Source organism: Lactuca serriola, chromosome 6 (genome assembly GCF_051521515.1).
Source record: "Lactuca serriola cultivar US96UC23 chromosome 6, Lser_US96UC23_V15, whole genome shotgun sequence".
Classification (NCBI taxonomy): Eukaryota; Viridiplantae; Streptophyta; class Magnoliopsida; order Asterales; family Asteraceae; genus Lactuca; species Lactuca serriola.
The window spans coordinates 54,683,318-54,697,662 of NC_136413.1; the positions used below are offsets into that span (position 1 = coordinate 54,683,318).

The window sequence follows — 14,345 nt, forward strand, 5'->3', positions numbered from 1 at the left end:
CAAGGCAGAAAATTTTATCGCTAGAGGAATGATCAAGGAACAACATGTATACGAGGATTTCTACAAAGGATCGGCTCGAGAAATACTCCCATAGTATTTCATGGTTCGCTGCAGCAACGACTCGTTGTTTGGGATATTAGGTAAGTTTTAGGTATGCTGCGTACCACAGTCACTCCCAAGCACATGTTGGCCGTGTCTCGAATGAATATAGTTGGCCAGTCTATATTGATCCTAGACACAACTACATAACTGCCCAGGTTTAACCGCAGCGTACAACACCCATTTACTTATATTTTGTTCTACTTGTAGTTACGGATTTCGACAGTCGGTATACTTGTATACTTTAGAAAATACTTATATTCGTAGAGTATACTTTTAGTTCAGAGCACTTAGGCCCTTTAATGTTTATAGTCTTATACCATGTAAGCTTTGGTATACCAGTTCACTATAAAGAAGGGATCTGATACCAATTTGTCACACCCCGAAAACCAAAGGCGGAAACATTTCCGGGGTTTACTCCACGTTGAGTATCAAATCCAATGCACATAGTAAAACAGTAAACACAAAACATTACATTACATAATATTGTTTACATCTGTTTGAAAGAAAAGTTATACAAGTGTTTTATACATATATGATATGAACAAAAGTAAAGACGAGTCTTCGGGACGCTCCGTCTTCTCCAAAGGGTGGTGGTGTACCTGTCTAATGCTGACCTGAGAATACAAGCGGTTTGAAAATCAGCATAAAGCTGGTGAGTTCATAAGAGGTTTAGTTTTGAAAAGATCGAGTTTCCTTTGTTACAATTTCAAAAACGGTTGGTTATGTCATTCCAGGAAAATCCCATATTTTCCTTATAGTTTTAGTTATTCGTTTGTTACTTTATCCGTTTATGAGTTGATGTGCTACCTAGAAAAATCCCATATTTTCCTATGTGTTGAGTTGCCTATTTGTATCTAAGTTCGTTACTGGTTGGTTCTTAGGATTGATTTTGAAGTACTAGTAATTACCATGTGTATAGTATTAGTTAAGTATTCTAAACCCTTAGATATTCTACATTCGAATAACTATTATATACTAACTTAGTTGTATTTTCGAATATTTTGAATCACACAGAAGCGTACATTACAGTATTTTTGAAGTTCTGTTGAGTTCCAAAAGAGTACATTAGTTGTATAATCGAAGCTCTGTCGACATTTTGAGGCGGATATATTCGAAACTCAGAAGAGGTCCAGAGGCGTATTTTCGTATTTAATTCGAAACTCTGGTGACACTCAAGGGGTACATTAGCTGTATATTCGAAGTCTTGGTGTCATCCAAAGGCATTAATTCGCATTCGTATTCCTATTTCTATTCGTATTCGTACTATGCTATTTGTTATATTTGAATTCGTATTCATTCTATCCTATTAGTTATATTCGTATTCGTTCTATCCTATTAGTTATATTCGTATTCACATTCGTATTCGTACTAACCTAATAGTTATATTCATATTCGTTCTATCCTATTAGTTATATTCGTATTCGCATTCGTATTCGTACGAACCTAATAGTTATATTCATATTCATTTTATCCTATTAGTTATATTCGTATTCGCATTCGTATTCGTACTAATCTAATAGTTATATTCGTATTCGTTCTATCCTATTAGTTATATTCGTATTTGCATTCGTTTAGTATTAATCTTAGTGATGATTAGTATAATTTCTTATTCAAAGAGAATATAGTTATAACACTTTTAAAAGAAATCTATGTTTAGTCTAGCTGTTTAACTTGCAATTCGAACCATTAGTTATCACAATTTTCATTATTAAAATCATACATGAAATAAAACATTTGAAATGAAAATACGTTTAAGCACAAGATTCCTTGTACTTTTGCTTGTTTTCCCACCCTGAAAACGTTGAAAACCATTTGAAAAACACATGAAAAAGGGTAGGGGTATGAACTCACCGGACGGGGAAATTTGACGATTTCGGACACTAAACGTCGGTTCGGGGCCTGATTACTCGCGATGTCGCTATGTAAAATGAAATAATGTCCATATATATCTAATTAGATTTACAATCACTGGTTATATGGAACATTATACTCCAATGAGATTAAACACCTCAAAACGAGTGTTTGGAGTGACTCGGGTGACATCTACGGACGTGTAATGGTACTAAGGACTTGGGATTTGAGTTTACTCCCCAAGAGTACACATTTTAGGGAGTTTACAACCATGAAACACATACATACATGAGTTCACGGCCGTGAACTCATGTTGGTGTGATTTTGAGTGTTTAATGGCTTGTTTGGACTGGGGAAATGTTGGAATGGACTTCTAAAATGCCTTGGAATAAAATTATGGGACTTATACCATGTTTAAGGGAGTTCACGGCTGTAAACTTGGAGTTTACGGCCGTAAACTCTCCCATGGTCTTGAATAATTATTTTGAGGCACAAGGAACAATCACATGTGATTCTAGCAATTTTTCCAAGCCTTGGGGTGATTTTGGGGCTTCATTTGACACATATTTGGGAGTTTACGGCCTAAGGGTATGAGCTATGGCCGTAAACTCTTATATGTTGCATTTTGATATGTTTAAGGCCCCCAAACTATTTTTAGATGGTCCTAGGATTTACCACAAGGTTATTGGTTGAGTTTCAAGGCATTTGGACATGTTAAAAGGGGTTTACTCTCCATTTTTAAGGGGTTTACGGCCCAAGCATGTGCCTTGGCCGTAAACTCTCATTTACTCCTCAAAAATTATGTTTGTGATGTTCTAAGGCCAATACCATTATTCTAAAATTCATATCTAAGCCTTGTTTGAGTCTAGGAAGGGTTTAAGGGCTTAAAAACCCTCTAAATTAGTGTTTACGGCCTAGGCACCTTCCAGGGCCATAAACTCATAAACAAAGCTCTAAATCATGTTTCAAGGCATTCTAAGCCCATTCCATAAAGTCATCTAGCCATATCTAAAGTCTAATTGTGGTTTGGAAGGGTTTTGTTGCTCCAAAAACCCCATTTATATGAGTTTACGGCCTAGGACTGTTCTAGGGCCGTAAACACATGATAATGGTCCTAATCCATAGTTTAAACTGGAATTTGAAGGCTAAAGAGGTTACATAACAAGCTAGGGAAGGTACCTTGGTGATTAGAAGCCTTAAACTTGAGATTTGGACCCTTAAACTTGGATTTAGGAGAGAGGTTAGGGAGAGAGTAGAGAGAGGAAGCAAAAGCTTCAAATGAATGTTTAAACACGTTTAAATAGGTCCTAAAACTTGGACACGGTGGAATTCTACCCGATACCGGCATTAAACGGGGCTTTTGGTCGCACCCGATTAAGTTTCCGTAACTCGACGGGGACGTTTCTAAAATTTCTAAATCATACAATTTGGGGCTAATTTCGTGAGTTCCTAACAGGTTTGGACACTCATTAGCATCAATTAAACATATAAGTTTAATTAATTTAACCCAAAAACGACATCGGAACGAATTGACATACGGCGAGTTATATAGGTAGAATGGGTTTTCAGCGATGAACAACTTTGGGTTGTTACAGATCGCCTTAGTACCTGTACCTGAACCTGAACCCAAACCCGAACCTCCTTCCTAATTACGCATCACCATTCTGAAAAACAACCATGAAAATGATCAGAACATATCCAAGAATCCTCATCCCACAGGCTTCCTATATTCTCTAAGACACTCCTCGATTCAAGTATGGATCTTGTGCTTTTAGTAGTATGGGCCCAATACTACCTTCCAAACCTATCCATACTTTACTCAAGAATCATCACAAATCCTCTAAGTCGTATTCCCAACTGATAATCCAAATGCTTGCTGAATAGCGCAACTAAACCCACTAAAGCACTTCCTAGGCTTTCCTTGGTTTTTGACCTCACCCTGCCATCAGTTGTTGAAGAACTCCCCATAATCCCAGTTACCTACCTCAAGAATACAATCACATGCAACAAAGCTCAGATAATCCTTCGAGTAACGGTTAGACTCAAATGAGAGCTATGCAATAGGGTCAAATCCATTAATGTGAGATTATTCAACCTTTATTACATGTGACTTAGCATATTCACTTAAGAACTAACTCACATTACTTAAGAGTCCCACAAAGCACAAAACAATCAACATTCGTGCAATAGCTATCTAATCTGTAGAATAACCAAAGAACATTCAAACTCACTACTACAACTTATGCTAGGAACTTCCACTCTCATTGTTGGTTTCCTTATGCATGCAAATTATACACAATACATGATCAAATAGACTGTCGAGTAAAAGAATCTACCCTAGGACCACAACCAAATGAGTAACAGGAAATAAGGCCAAATCAATCATTATAGGGCTATATGATCTTAACCATATACAATTTTTAAAACATACACTTAGCAATTACTAATACCAATACATATTCTCATTCTAGCATAGCATCCAATGCTCCCTAGGCTACAAGGCATCACATATCAGGCCAATCTATCATGCAATTCCTGAAAGTATCCCTAGCCTCATCCTAGCATGCAATTATCATAACATATAATCATAACAAACATGTATGGGTATTCTAGGAATCACTTACTTGAGCTTGACCGATTACACGCATCACACCCCTTTGTCTTTACAAAATCCCTTTTAGAAATTTACTTCCCTTTACAAAAATCTTTTTAAAACAGGGTTTTTTTAAAGAAAAGTTACCAATTCCTCAGTTTGAGTTCAGTCACACTCGAGAGTGTGCCTGAATCCCTCAAACCAAGCATCTGATACCAACTTGTAACGACCTAAAATTATGAGGTAAAAATTTTGTTTTTAATTCAACCAAAACATCAGTTGTCTTTAAATCAACATTCAATATCTGCTTATCCAAATATTCAAAAGTACTTTAATAGGAAAACAATTATCAGAGTAAAATCCCAAAAATTATCATGATGCGGAAATACGGGTGGATGCGCTGCGATCAAGCTGGGTCCTTCCCTTTCGAACTAGAAATTCCTGAAATCATAACCATAAAAACCATAAGCACAAAGCTTAGTGAGTTTTCCAAAATACCACATACCATACATACATACATACATACATACATACATACATACATACATACATACAATCAAGCATATTTGGGTGCTTGCAATCCCCTTTATTATGTTTAAATCGGATACCGAGTCTATTTTCACTCCTTACCACTACCATACACATCAAATATATAGTGGGATCCACCCGACATCGGACCTTGCTCGGTATACAGATCTGTTAGTCATCAGGCCCCGCCCGATATGCATCCATTAGAATGGAGTCGTGCCTATAGGAGTTTCAAGATCGTACCATATGTAACCGGCTTTTTTAGGGCGAATTCCTCAACCATAACATCCTCAAAGAGGGAGGAATGAAGTAGAAGAATAACCGGTTGGTCAGCAAAGCCTCTTGCTAAGAGAGATAGGCGAGACAGGGAGAAGCTTTACCTACCGGCATCAACAATGGTGGGTTCCGGCGAGCTAACGATGCCAACTTGCATGCACGTATCTTGTGAGTTTGTGAATTTCTGGTAGGCAAGGAGTGGCAGGACAACAACAAAATAATTAGAAGACGATAGTAGAATGGCTAGGGGAAGAAGCAGGCATCTTCGATGGAGTCGTCGGCCACCATTGACAATAGTAGGGAAGAGAGAGAAATCGAGAAGTGGAAAAAAAATGGATTGGTACCTATGTTGTATATTGAAGAATATAAAGTACAAGTTACAACATACAGAAAATAACAAATTATCCTATTTTACAGGATCTACGTACACAATGGTACTTCTGATGCTTTGTTGACTAAATAACAACTAGATCTACAGCAAAAAGAAAAAAAGGTGTCTGCTTTTTCGGATGTGTCAAAAATTGTCTGCCTCATCAAACACCAGTTTGATTGTCTATCAGAAATTTTCGTGCTTCAACTAATTTTGGAGGTGGAAAAGTCCAATCTTTTAGTTGTCTGCTTCGGATGTATAAAAGTCCCGAATAAGATTGCGTAATTTTTTTTCCTAGAATCGAGTACTTGAATTAGAGACAACTTGTAGGTTGAAGTAATCCAGAAGCAGTACCAGCAGCATAGGAGCAAGAGGAGACTACTGGTTGACCCGCATATTTTAGGTTAACATCCTTTAGTCTGATATTAGCGCATGGCTTCCCCTTTCTACAATCAAATTTCACTGCCACCCGTGTTGCTGATGTTCCATGTACATCCTCATACATCACGTTGCTGATCTTTACTCTTGAAACCTGATTTGGGCAATTCTCATTGTTTGGGCAGTAATTTGCATCTATTAGTATCGGATTTTTTACGTTCACCATACTTGCATGCTGGAAAACAACATCCTTCACGAATCCATTGCTACATCTTGCCCATGTCTTTATCCTTAAACCATTGTCACTACCTATAAATGTTTCGGTTTTTACAGTAACATTCTGAACACCGGCTTCTACAACGTCCCAACCTAGACTCCCGATGCTGCATCCACATAACACAACTAATTAACAGATGTACAAACACACTTGGAGAAAAACAATATCATAGTTTAAAACAAAAACATAGTTGTTAACAAATACTCATGTACCTGATGCCATGACCGGGGCCATAAACCACCTTCTCTATCCAGACATTAGAACTGTCGGGGCCAATGGAGATGCAGTCGTCACCTGTAGAGATCTTAGAGTTCAAGATGGTGACGCCAGTGGAAGATGATAAATGGATACCGTCTGTGTTAGGGCTGAGCCTGGGTGCTGAGACGCTCACCCCTTGTAGCTTGGCATTGGTGCATGCATATAGCAGGATGTGGAACATTCGGCTGTTTAATGACCTTAAATTACGGATCACTATGTTCCATTGTGAGTTTTGGAAACATTAGTGTGATTTTGTGTGCATTATTGAAGGAGTTCATTGGAGAAGCAAATGTGAGCTCCAAGCTTTGTAGATCCAAACTTTGCACTTCATCACATATCTCCAGAAGTTATAAAACTTGCATCCTGATGTTCCTTTTTGTTAGATCTATTTAGCTTATGGGTATTTATGCTTTATGTTGCTTCACCTTGATCCTTGTTAGTTGGGGTTACTCCAAACAATTTGAATGCCTCATTATGATGTTTTTTGAGATTTTAGAGTCATGAAAATGAGAGGTTGGTCACTGTTATACATCCATGCGTGATTTTTTGAGCAAAATGTGACATCTTGGACTAAGGTTTTGTTTGTGTGTTGTAACACCCGCCTGTCTAGGCAAACATTATTATAATGATTTAATAGTTATGGTCAACATTTGTAACCTATTTTGAAGTAATGAAGAAAAATTATTTGAGTATTATATGATTTATGTGCAATATACGTGCCTATAATGATATAATAAAGAATAATATTATTATGTCTCCAAAATAGAATGAAGATTTGACCCAATATCTTTAAAGAAATTTGAAGTAGTCGTAACAAGGATTTCTGGGATATAAGGAATGCTGAAATCCGACTTATAAGGAAGTAGTTATGACCCATCGAAGTTTAGCGACAAAACCGACACGACGCTGTGTATCGTAAAAAGTGAGTTTGCGATAACATACTTTTTAGCTTAAGCGATCTAAACGAGAGTCATAGTATATAGTAAACCGAGAGCGTGCATACAGAGAACGCCAAAATCTAACTTCGTTCAAGGAAATTATGATATTTCTAAGATTTTACGTAGTAGTATGCAGCCTGAAAATCGAATTTTAGATCGATCTATTTTTAGCCTACACAATATAAACAAGATTCCAGGATCTCTTTAATAGGAGCGTAACAATATAAATAAAGACGAAAATGGATGTCGGATGACAAAGTTAAGAATTTTTTATGGACTTCAACTGCATAAGCCTGTTAAAGAATAACTTTAAAAAATAAAATCAAAATTAGCAGATGGAGTCTATACAAAAGTTGTAGATCGTGTAGCTACCTACGCGTAGATATAAAGAATGAAAAAAAAAATGGAGATCGTATGTGAAAGTTATGGAATTGAGAAGATAATTAAATTTTTGGTTAAGATGTGAGGCTGACACGTGGCACAATCCTTACCGTTGCTTCCTCCCCACACCTTGCTACCGGATTGCGACATCTGTCGATGTACACCCAGCGTAACATGCTATACACCCAGCGTACCTGTTATTTACACCCCGCGTAATGCGAGTTTCCAACCTATAAATAGAGGAGCAAATCTCTCATTTTCTTCACACCAAATCTATTATTTCTCTCTCAAATACCCTCTTTAGCCCTTCCCCTTCCCTAGCACTTCCCAAGTGTTAGAGGCGAATCCCGGAGCATCAGAAGGCTCCGAGAAAAGAGCTTTCGACTCAAAAGTTTTGGCCATGCAGAGCCCCGCTCCTAGCTAAACCCCCTTGTAAGTGAGTTATGCCTACCCTACTTTAAGTATAACTTATGTTTAAGTTCGGTATCGTTATTTTGAACCTATAAAAAACATGTATCAATGATTCAAAGTTGTTATACTGATTGATCTACTTACGGTGAGGATCTCTAGGTTGTGACTTAGTGAGGTGTTTAAAGTGGGATTTCCAAACAATATATTACGTATACCAAAAGACCCTACTTCTGATATGATCCTAACCGGTTGTTCCTTACTTAATGGATCGCGACGTAGACATTGAGTTAATGATGAATCTAGACTAATAATTAGTCGCATTAAATATTAGACTAAAATCTAGCAAGAATGATAATCGGCTTCGTCGGAGGAAATGAAAATTGTTAGAAATAAAGCGCTGCCCGAATTACGGGTCATCACTTCAACATGTGAGTGCATAGTTACTTTCATCTTACACATAGATATGAAGTATTTAATATATATTACGTGCTATACGTGCATATTATCTGTGTTCCTCATATCTATGTTGGATGAACGATTTAAACATGTTTTACTTGATTTAAATTGTATATGTATCTTATACCTATCAATATGTTAGGAAAAGATGAGTAGATGAAATAGATGATGAAAGACGAAATAAAATGATGAGAGGCCTCGATGTTGAAAGTTGACCCAATCATCCAGTGGAGTATAGATGACAACCACGAACTATTCTAGATAGTCTAATGGAACGCAAGCAGGATCACAACCTATAGGTGTTTGTGAGCGATATGTTCACCAGTGTACTCGATCCTCCTCATGGTTGCCTTACTAACATATATTCATGAGGAATCCCCTAAACAGAATTATCATCCCAATGACGATCCTTAGGCTAGGTCCTTTGAATTAGATGCTTTTGGGACAGAAAGTGAGGATAACGGGAACGGTTAATCGGAATGAATGATTTGATGAAATTAATAAACTCAATTATGGTGAGTTGAAGACCCTGTGTGCTCACCAGGCTCCAAAGCCTGACCCACTCAGTTCCTTGTATTATAAGTAGAGGAAAAAGAGCACATAAATATTGATCTGATGAGAGACCTATAGATTATAGGCCATTAGAATAATAGATGTTGTAAGGCCTGTACTATTTTTATTTATGGTTATGTACTGTATTGACAATGACATCCCAACGTTTTTAATATAGTAAAAACTCATTTATTCGGAAATTCTTTGATAATTTACTTATCATATTTTTGGGAACAAATTCCGCAACATATTTCTTCAAAAAGATACTCTAATTTTTAGATAAAGCATAAACAAAATGGTCTATTATGGCCATGAAATTGAGGATGTCACACATGTGCATCATGGCCATGCAAAGTGATAAAGTTAGAAACTTTATCCATCTAGATATTCATTTAGATCAGAACTGGGAGATCGAAAGTTTGGCTTGCTATATTAAGAGCTTAACAGATTTTAACTAGATCAGGGGCCCTACATTGGGTGTAACAGATGTACGCATGACGTTGATCATTTACGTAGGGCATAAGTCAACTGAGGGTTGGCGTTGACTTTTTGACTGGTTTGACTTTTGCTCGACCATGTTGGGACTTAATATGGGAAGGGAAAAAGGTCTTTTGCCCAAAGGAATTTTAATTGTGAGCATAGACCTTCCATGCGCCATTCATTTGCTTGATTGTTAATACGGGTTTTATTGTGGATATGTTTAGAAACGAGAGGCTTGATATCTTCCGCTCGAGTGGGTGGTTTCTCTTGTCTTTAGGATCGAGGTGAGTCTTCATACTATACTTGTGGGTCGAAGGCACCAATGCCGACCCACAGGATTGTGTTATGTAGGATGCTAGTTGTCTTTATGATACTTGCATGGAAGACTCTGAGATTAGCCCGTGACACTTGTTTGAAAGACCATGTGGGTAGCTCACGGGAGTTGTGTGTAAGACCTTGGGGTAGCCAAGGCACTACAAGGGAAGACCATGGGGACAAACCATGAAATTTGTATGAAAGACCACAGGGGTAGCCCATGTCCATGTATGTATGGTATGTGGTATTTTGGAGAAACTCACTAAGCTTTGTGTTTACGGTTTGTAGTTTAATATTTTTCAGGTACTTCTAGTTTCAAAGTGAATGGTCAGGCTTGACTATACCACATCCCTTCATGGTTTTTTTTCCGCATCGGTCGCTTTTGAGATACTATGATGTATGAAAATACACTTTTACTTTATTTGATTTTGGAACAATTGGTTGTATGACTCAATCTTTCAAATGAAAATTTTATTAGCATTTTTGGGACGTTACAAATGGCATAATCTCCATCCTTACAACAAAGTTGATAGTGCAACGACGGCCTTTTCCATGACCATTTGAGTAAGCACCATGATTTGTGGATCTGTCATACCACAAGAAGAATTACATGAGCCATGAGAAGCGTGTTTCATGAGAAGGTTGATGTAGTTGTGCTGAAAAAAGACATGGGTGGAAGAGAAGATACGTGAGGCGAAAGTAAGAAACAATTCATTAATTTATGCTTGAGAGAGAAGGTCTCGAAAGAAGCCCCCAATAACCCGTGATTTTTGTGAAGACCAATCACTGCAGGTTAATCACATATAGTTTTGAGTTTACAACCGTAATCGGACACCGTATGGTTTCCCTTCTGAAGTTGACGAAGTTATTCATGGAGTATGCAACCATTAAATGGAGTAGTGTTTGTAGGAGTTTCAAGATCGTAGCATACCTCACCGATTATTTTTAGGCCAAATGCCCTAACCTTGGCATCTTCAGAGAGGGAAGAATAAAGCAGAAGAATAAATCGTTGGTCAACCTCTTGCTGAGAGGGATAGGTAAGATAGGGAGAAGCTTTACCTACTTGCATCAACAATTGTGGGTTCCGGAGAGCTAACGGTGCCATGCACGTATCCTGTGAGTTTTTGAGTTTCGGACAGGCAATGAGTGGCAGGACCTGAATATGCCACAACAAAATAATTATAAGATGATCGCTTGATTATAGCATATGAAGTAGAGTGGCTAGTGAAAAAGACACATTCATCACTGGTGAAGTCGCCGCCGCAATTGACAATAGTAGGGAAGAAAGAGAAATCGAGAAGTGGAAAAAAATATGGATCAGTAGCTATGTTGTATATTGAAGAATATAAAGTACAAGTTACAACATATAGGAAAGGAAATAAGAAATTATCCTATTTTTGAGGATCTATGTACACAATGGTCCCTCTATACTTTGTTGACTAATTAACAACTAGATCTACCCCAAAAAGAAAAAAAGGTTTGTGCTTTTTCGGATGTATCAAAAGTTGTCCGGTTTATATCAAACACCAGATTGATTGTCTATCAGAAATTTTCGTGCTACAACTAATTTTGGAGGTGGAAATGTCCAATCTTTTATTTGTCTGCTTCGGATGTATAAAAGTCCCGAATAAAACTGCCTAAATTTTTTCTCCTGGAACGAGTACTTGAATTAGAGACAACTTGTAGGTTGAAGTAATCCAGAAGCAGTACCAGCAGCAAAGGAGCAAGAGGAGACTGCTGGTTGACCCGCATATTTTAGGTTAACATCCTTTAGTCTGATATTAGTGCATGGCTTCCCCTTTCTACAATCAAATTTCACTGCCACCCGTGTTGCTGATGTTCCATGTACATCCTCATACAGCACGTTGCTGATCTTTACTCCTGAAACCTGATTCGGGCAATTCTCATTGTTTGGGCAGTAATTTGCATCTATTAGTATCGGATTTTTTACGTTCACCATACTTGCATGCTGGAAAACAACATCCTTCACGAATCCATTGCTACGTCTTGCCCATGTCTTTATCCTTAAACCATTGTCACTACCTATAAATGTCGCAGTTTTTACAGTAACATTCTGAACACCCGCTTCTATAACGTCCCAACCTAGACTCCCGATGCTGCATCCACATAACACAACTAATTAACACATACACAAACACACTTGGAGAAGAATAATAATATATCATAGTTCAAAACAAAACTATAGATGTTATATATAAAAAACTCATGTACCTGATGCCATGACCGGGGCCACAAACCACCTTCTCTATCCAGATGTTAGAATTGCCAGGGCCAATGGAGATGCAGTCGTCCCCTGTGGAGATCTTAGAATTCAAGATAGTGACGCCTGTGGAAGATGATAAATGGATACCATCTGTGTTTGGGCTGAGCCCGGGTGCTGAGATGCTCACCCCTTGTAGCTTGGCATTGGTGCATGCATATAACAGGATGTGGAACATTTGGCTGTTTAATGACCTTAAATTACTGATCACTATGTTTTGGGAATGGTAGATGCCAAGTGTCTGTAACATTAATGATATATATATAATCTTAGAAAGGAATTTAAAAACAACTATATAAAAAAGTTTATAAGGGGTGCATACGAACCGTAGCTCCTTTAGGACATGTCTTTCCAGAGGATTTGCAGGCCCATAGAGAAGAACCTTGGGCATCAAGGGTTCCACCGGAGATTGTAACATGGTTAGTCCGGTAAAACTTAATCCAAACTTGGGCGTTGCCTACAGCATTATACGTTGAGGGAGCCACCAAAGTACCATCTATCTTCATTGTGATGGCTTTGCTCTTACATGTTTGGCCGGAGAATGTGATTGCAGAACCAATCAAGTACCTGCCAATGGGTACATAGATGATGGCGGGATTTGTTGAATTACAGGCCAAACCCCATGCTTTTAGGAATGCACTTCTTGAGTCTAAGCGCCCATTGGCTTTGGCTCCAAAACTTAGGACGTTATATGTTACCTTTGCTGAATATGAGTACTGAAAGAGGAGGAAAATGATCAAGACTGGAACAATATTTAGTTTGGTGACCATGATGAATTCGTTAAGAAATGTTATAGCTCTATAACCAACCCGTTGATTCAGTTATTTATATCTGTTAAAATTGATTGCATAATCGAGGTATGCACCGGGGGTAGGTTGTATTATTGATAATGATTGATATGAAGTACTCCGTATGTATAGGATTACGTACTGATCCATCGAGATGGTAACATGCAGGGAATATTAATCATGTAACCTCCATAATATATTAACATCTAAACAAGTCTGTATAATATTCATTTCACAAAATGTGGTTTGAAATTTCGATAAAAAGGTTATTCTAATTATGAAGTTATATTAAAATGGTGTGAATGGTATTGGTAGATGTTATATATGTATTTAATATAGTTATCCTAATGCAAATGGGAATGAATATGCAGGGGCTTATGATCTCACATGGATTAATAGCGGAATGTCAACACTGCCTAAAAAAATTATTGAGGACGTTCTACAAAAATTATGTCAACCTTGAAATAGTTTTCTTCTTAGGGATAACTATAGATAGAAATCATTATATATTAAACCTTCAAATAAATTTAATATTATACTAAAAAGCTTATTAATTATATGCCTTAGAAAAACAAAGGCATCAAGAAATATTTAAGTGTTTATCCCAATATAGTATGTCAATGCAAGCGCAGGAGGGTGAAATTTCCCCAATCATGGTCACTTTAACATTAAGGATTTCTTGCAAGAGTATAAGCCAACAACGACTTACGATCCAAAACATGCCCTCCTAGCCTGCAATCCCAACCATCAATCCGATACCTGACCTGCCTATATCCCAAGAACATGTACCCCTGATCACATTACAAAACATCCATAACACATCAATCCACCAGTGCAGGAATGCACTGACATATTATCGCCAAACACAACGACCCTATTATGGGTTTACATACTAACTCTAAAAGCCACAAGCCTGTTCACTCTTTCTACGAACTCAGAGAACTGAAAGGGCATCACCCCCACCACAGATAGCGGCATTCCAATCTATCAATCAACTACTCACTTCCAGCTGCAGTTCTTTAGCCGATCATAGCAACCGTTTCCTTCTTGAGTCTTGCGACTCGAATGCACGACCTTGAGCAACCCTACCACAAGGATTAATAGGTACAT

General features: G+C 37.7%; 2 protein-coding genes across 2 annotated transcripts; both read right to left on the reverse strand.

Moving 5' to 3' along the window:
• Window positions 1-5,939: 5,939 nt before the first annotated feature.
• Window positions 5,940-6,865, reverse strand: LOC145057995 (polygalacturonase-like; the record flags this gene model as incomplete). Its single annotated transcript, XM_079005918.1, has 2 exons — window positions 5,940-6,481; window positions 6,588-6,865. Coding segments are annotated over 2 exons (726 nt in total), but the record flags the coding sequence as incomplete, so codon positions are not given.
• Window positions 6,866-11,563: 4,698 nt separating this feature from the next.
• LOC145057851 (polygalacturonase-like) lies at window positions 11,564-13,221 on the reverse strand. The gene is made up of 3 exons (XM_079005763.1): window positions 12,774-13,221; window positions 12,399-12,688; window positions 11,564-12,283 (listed from the first exon to the last, which is right to left on the reverse strand). The coding sequence occupies exons 1-3, from the start codon at window positions 13,215-13,217 to the stop codon at window positions 11,836-11,838; spliced, it is 1,182 nt and encodes a 393-aa protein (XP_078861889.1). The 5' UTR covers window positions 13,218-13,221; the 3' UTR covers window positions 11,564-11,835.
• Between the last annotated feature and the right edge of the window lie 1,124 nt (window positions 13,222-14,345).

Bases quoted from the DNA above. Each gene is read 5' to 3' on its own strand.
- LOC145057851 (XM_079005763.1), bottom strand. From the start codon at position 13,217: ATGGTCACCAAACTAAATATTGTTCCAGTCTTGATCATTTTCCTCCTC. The intron at 12,689-12,773 runs GTTCGTATGCAC...TTAATGTTACAG, and splicing joins CATGTCCTAAAGGAGCTACG to ACACTTGGCATCTACCATTC. The intron at 12,284-12,398 runs GTACATGAGTTT...ATGTGGATGCAG, and splicing joins GGCCCCGGTCATGGCATCAG to CATCGGGAGTCTAGGTTGGG.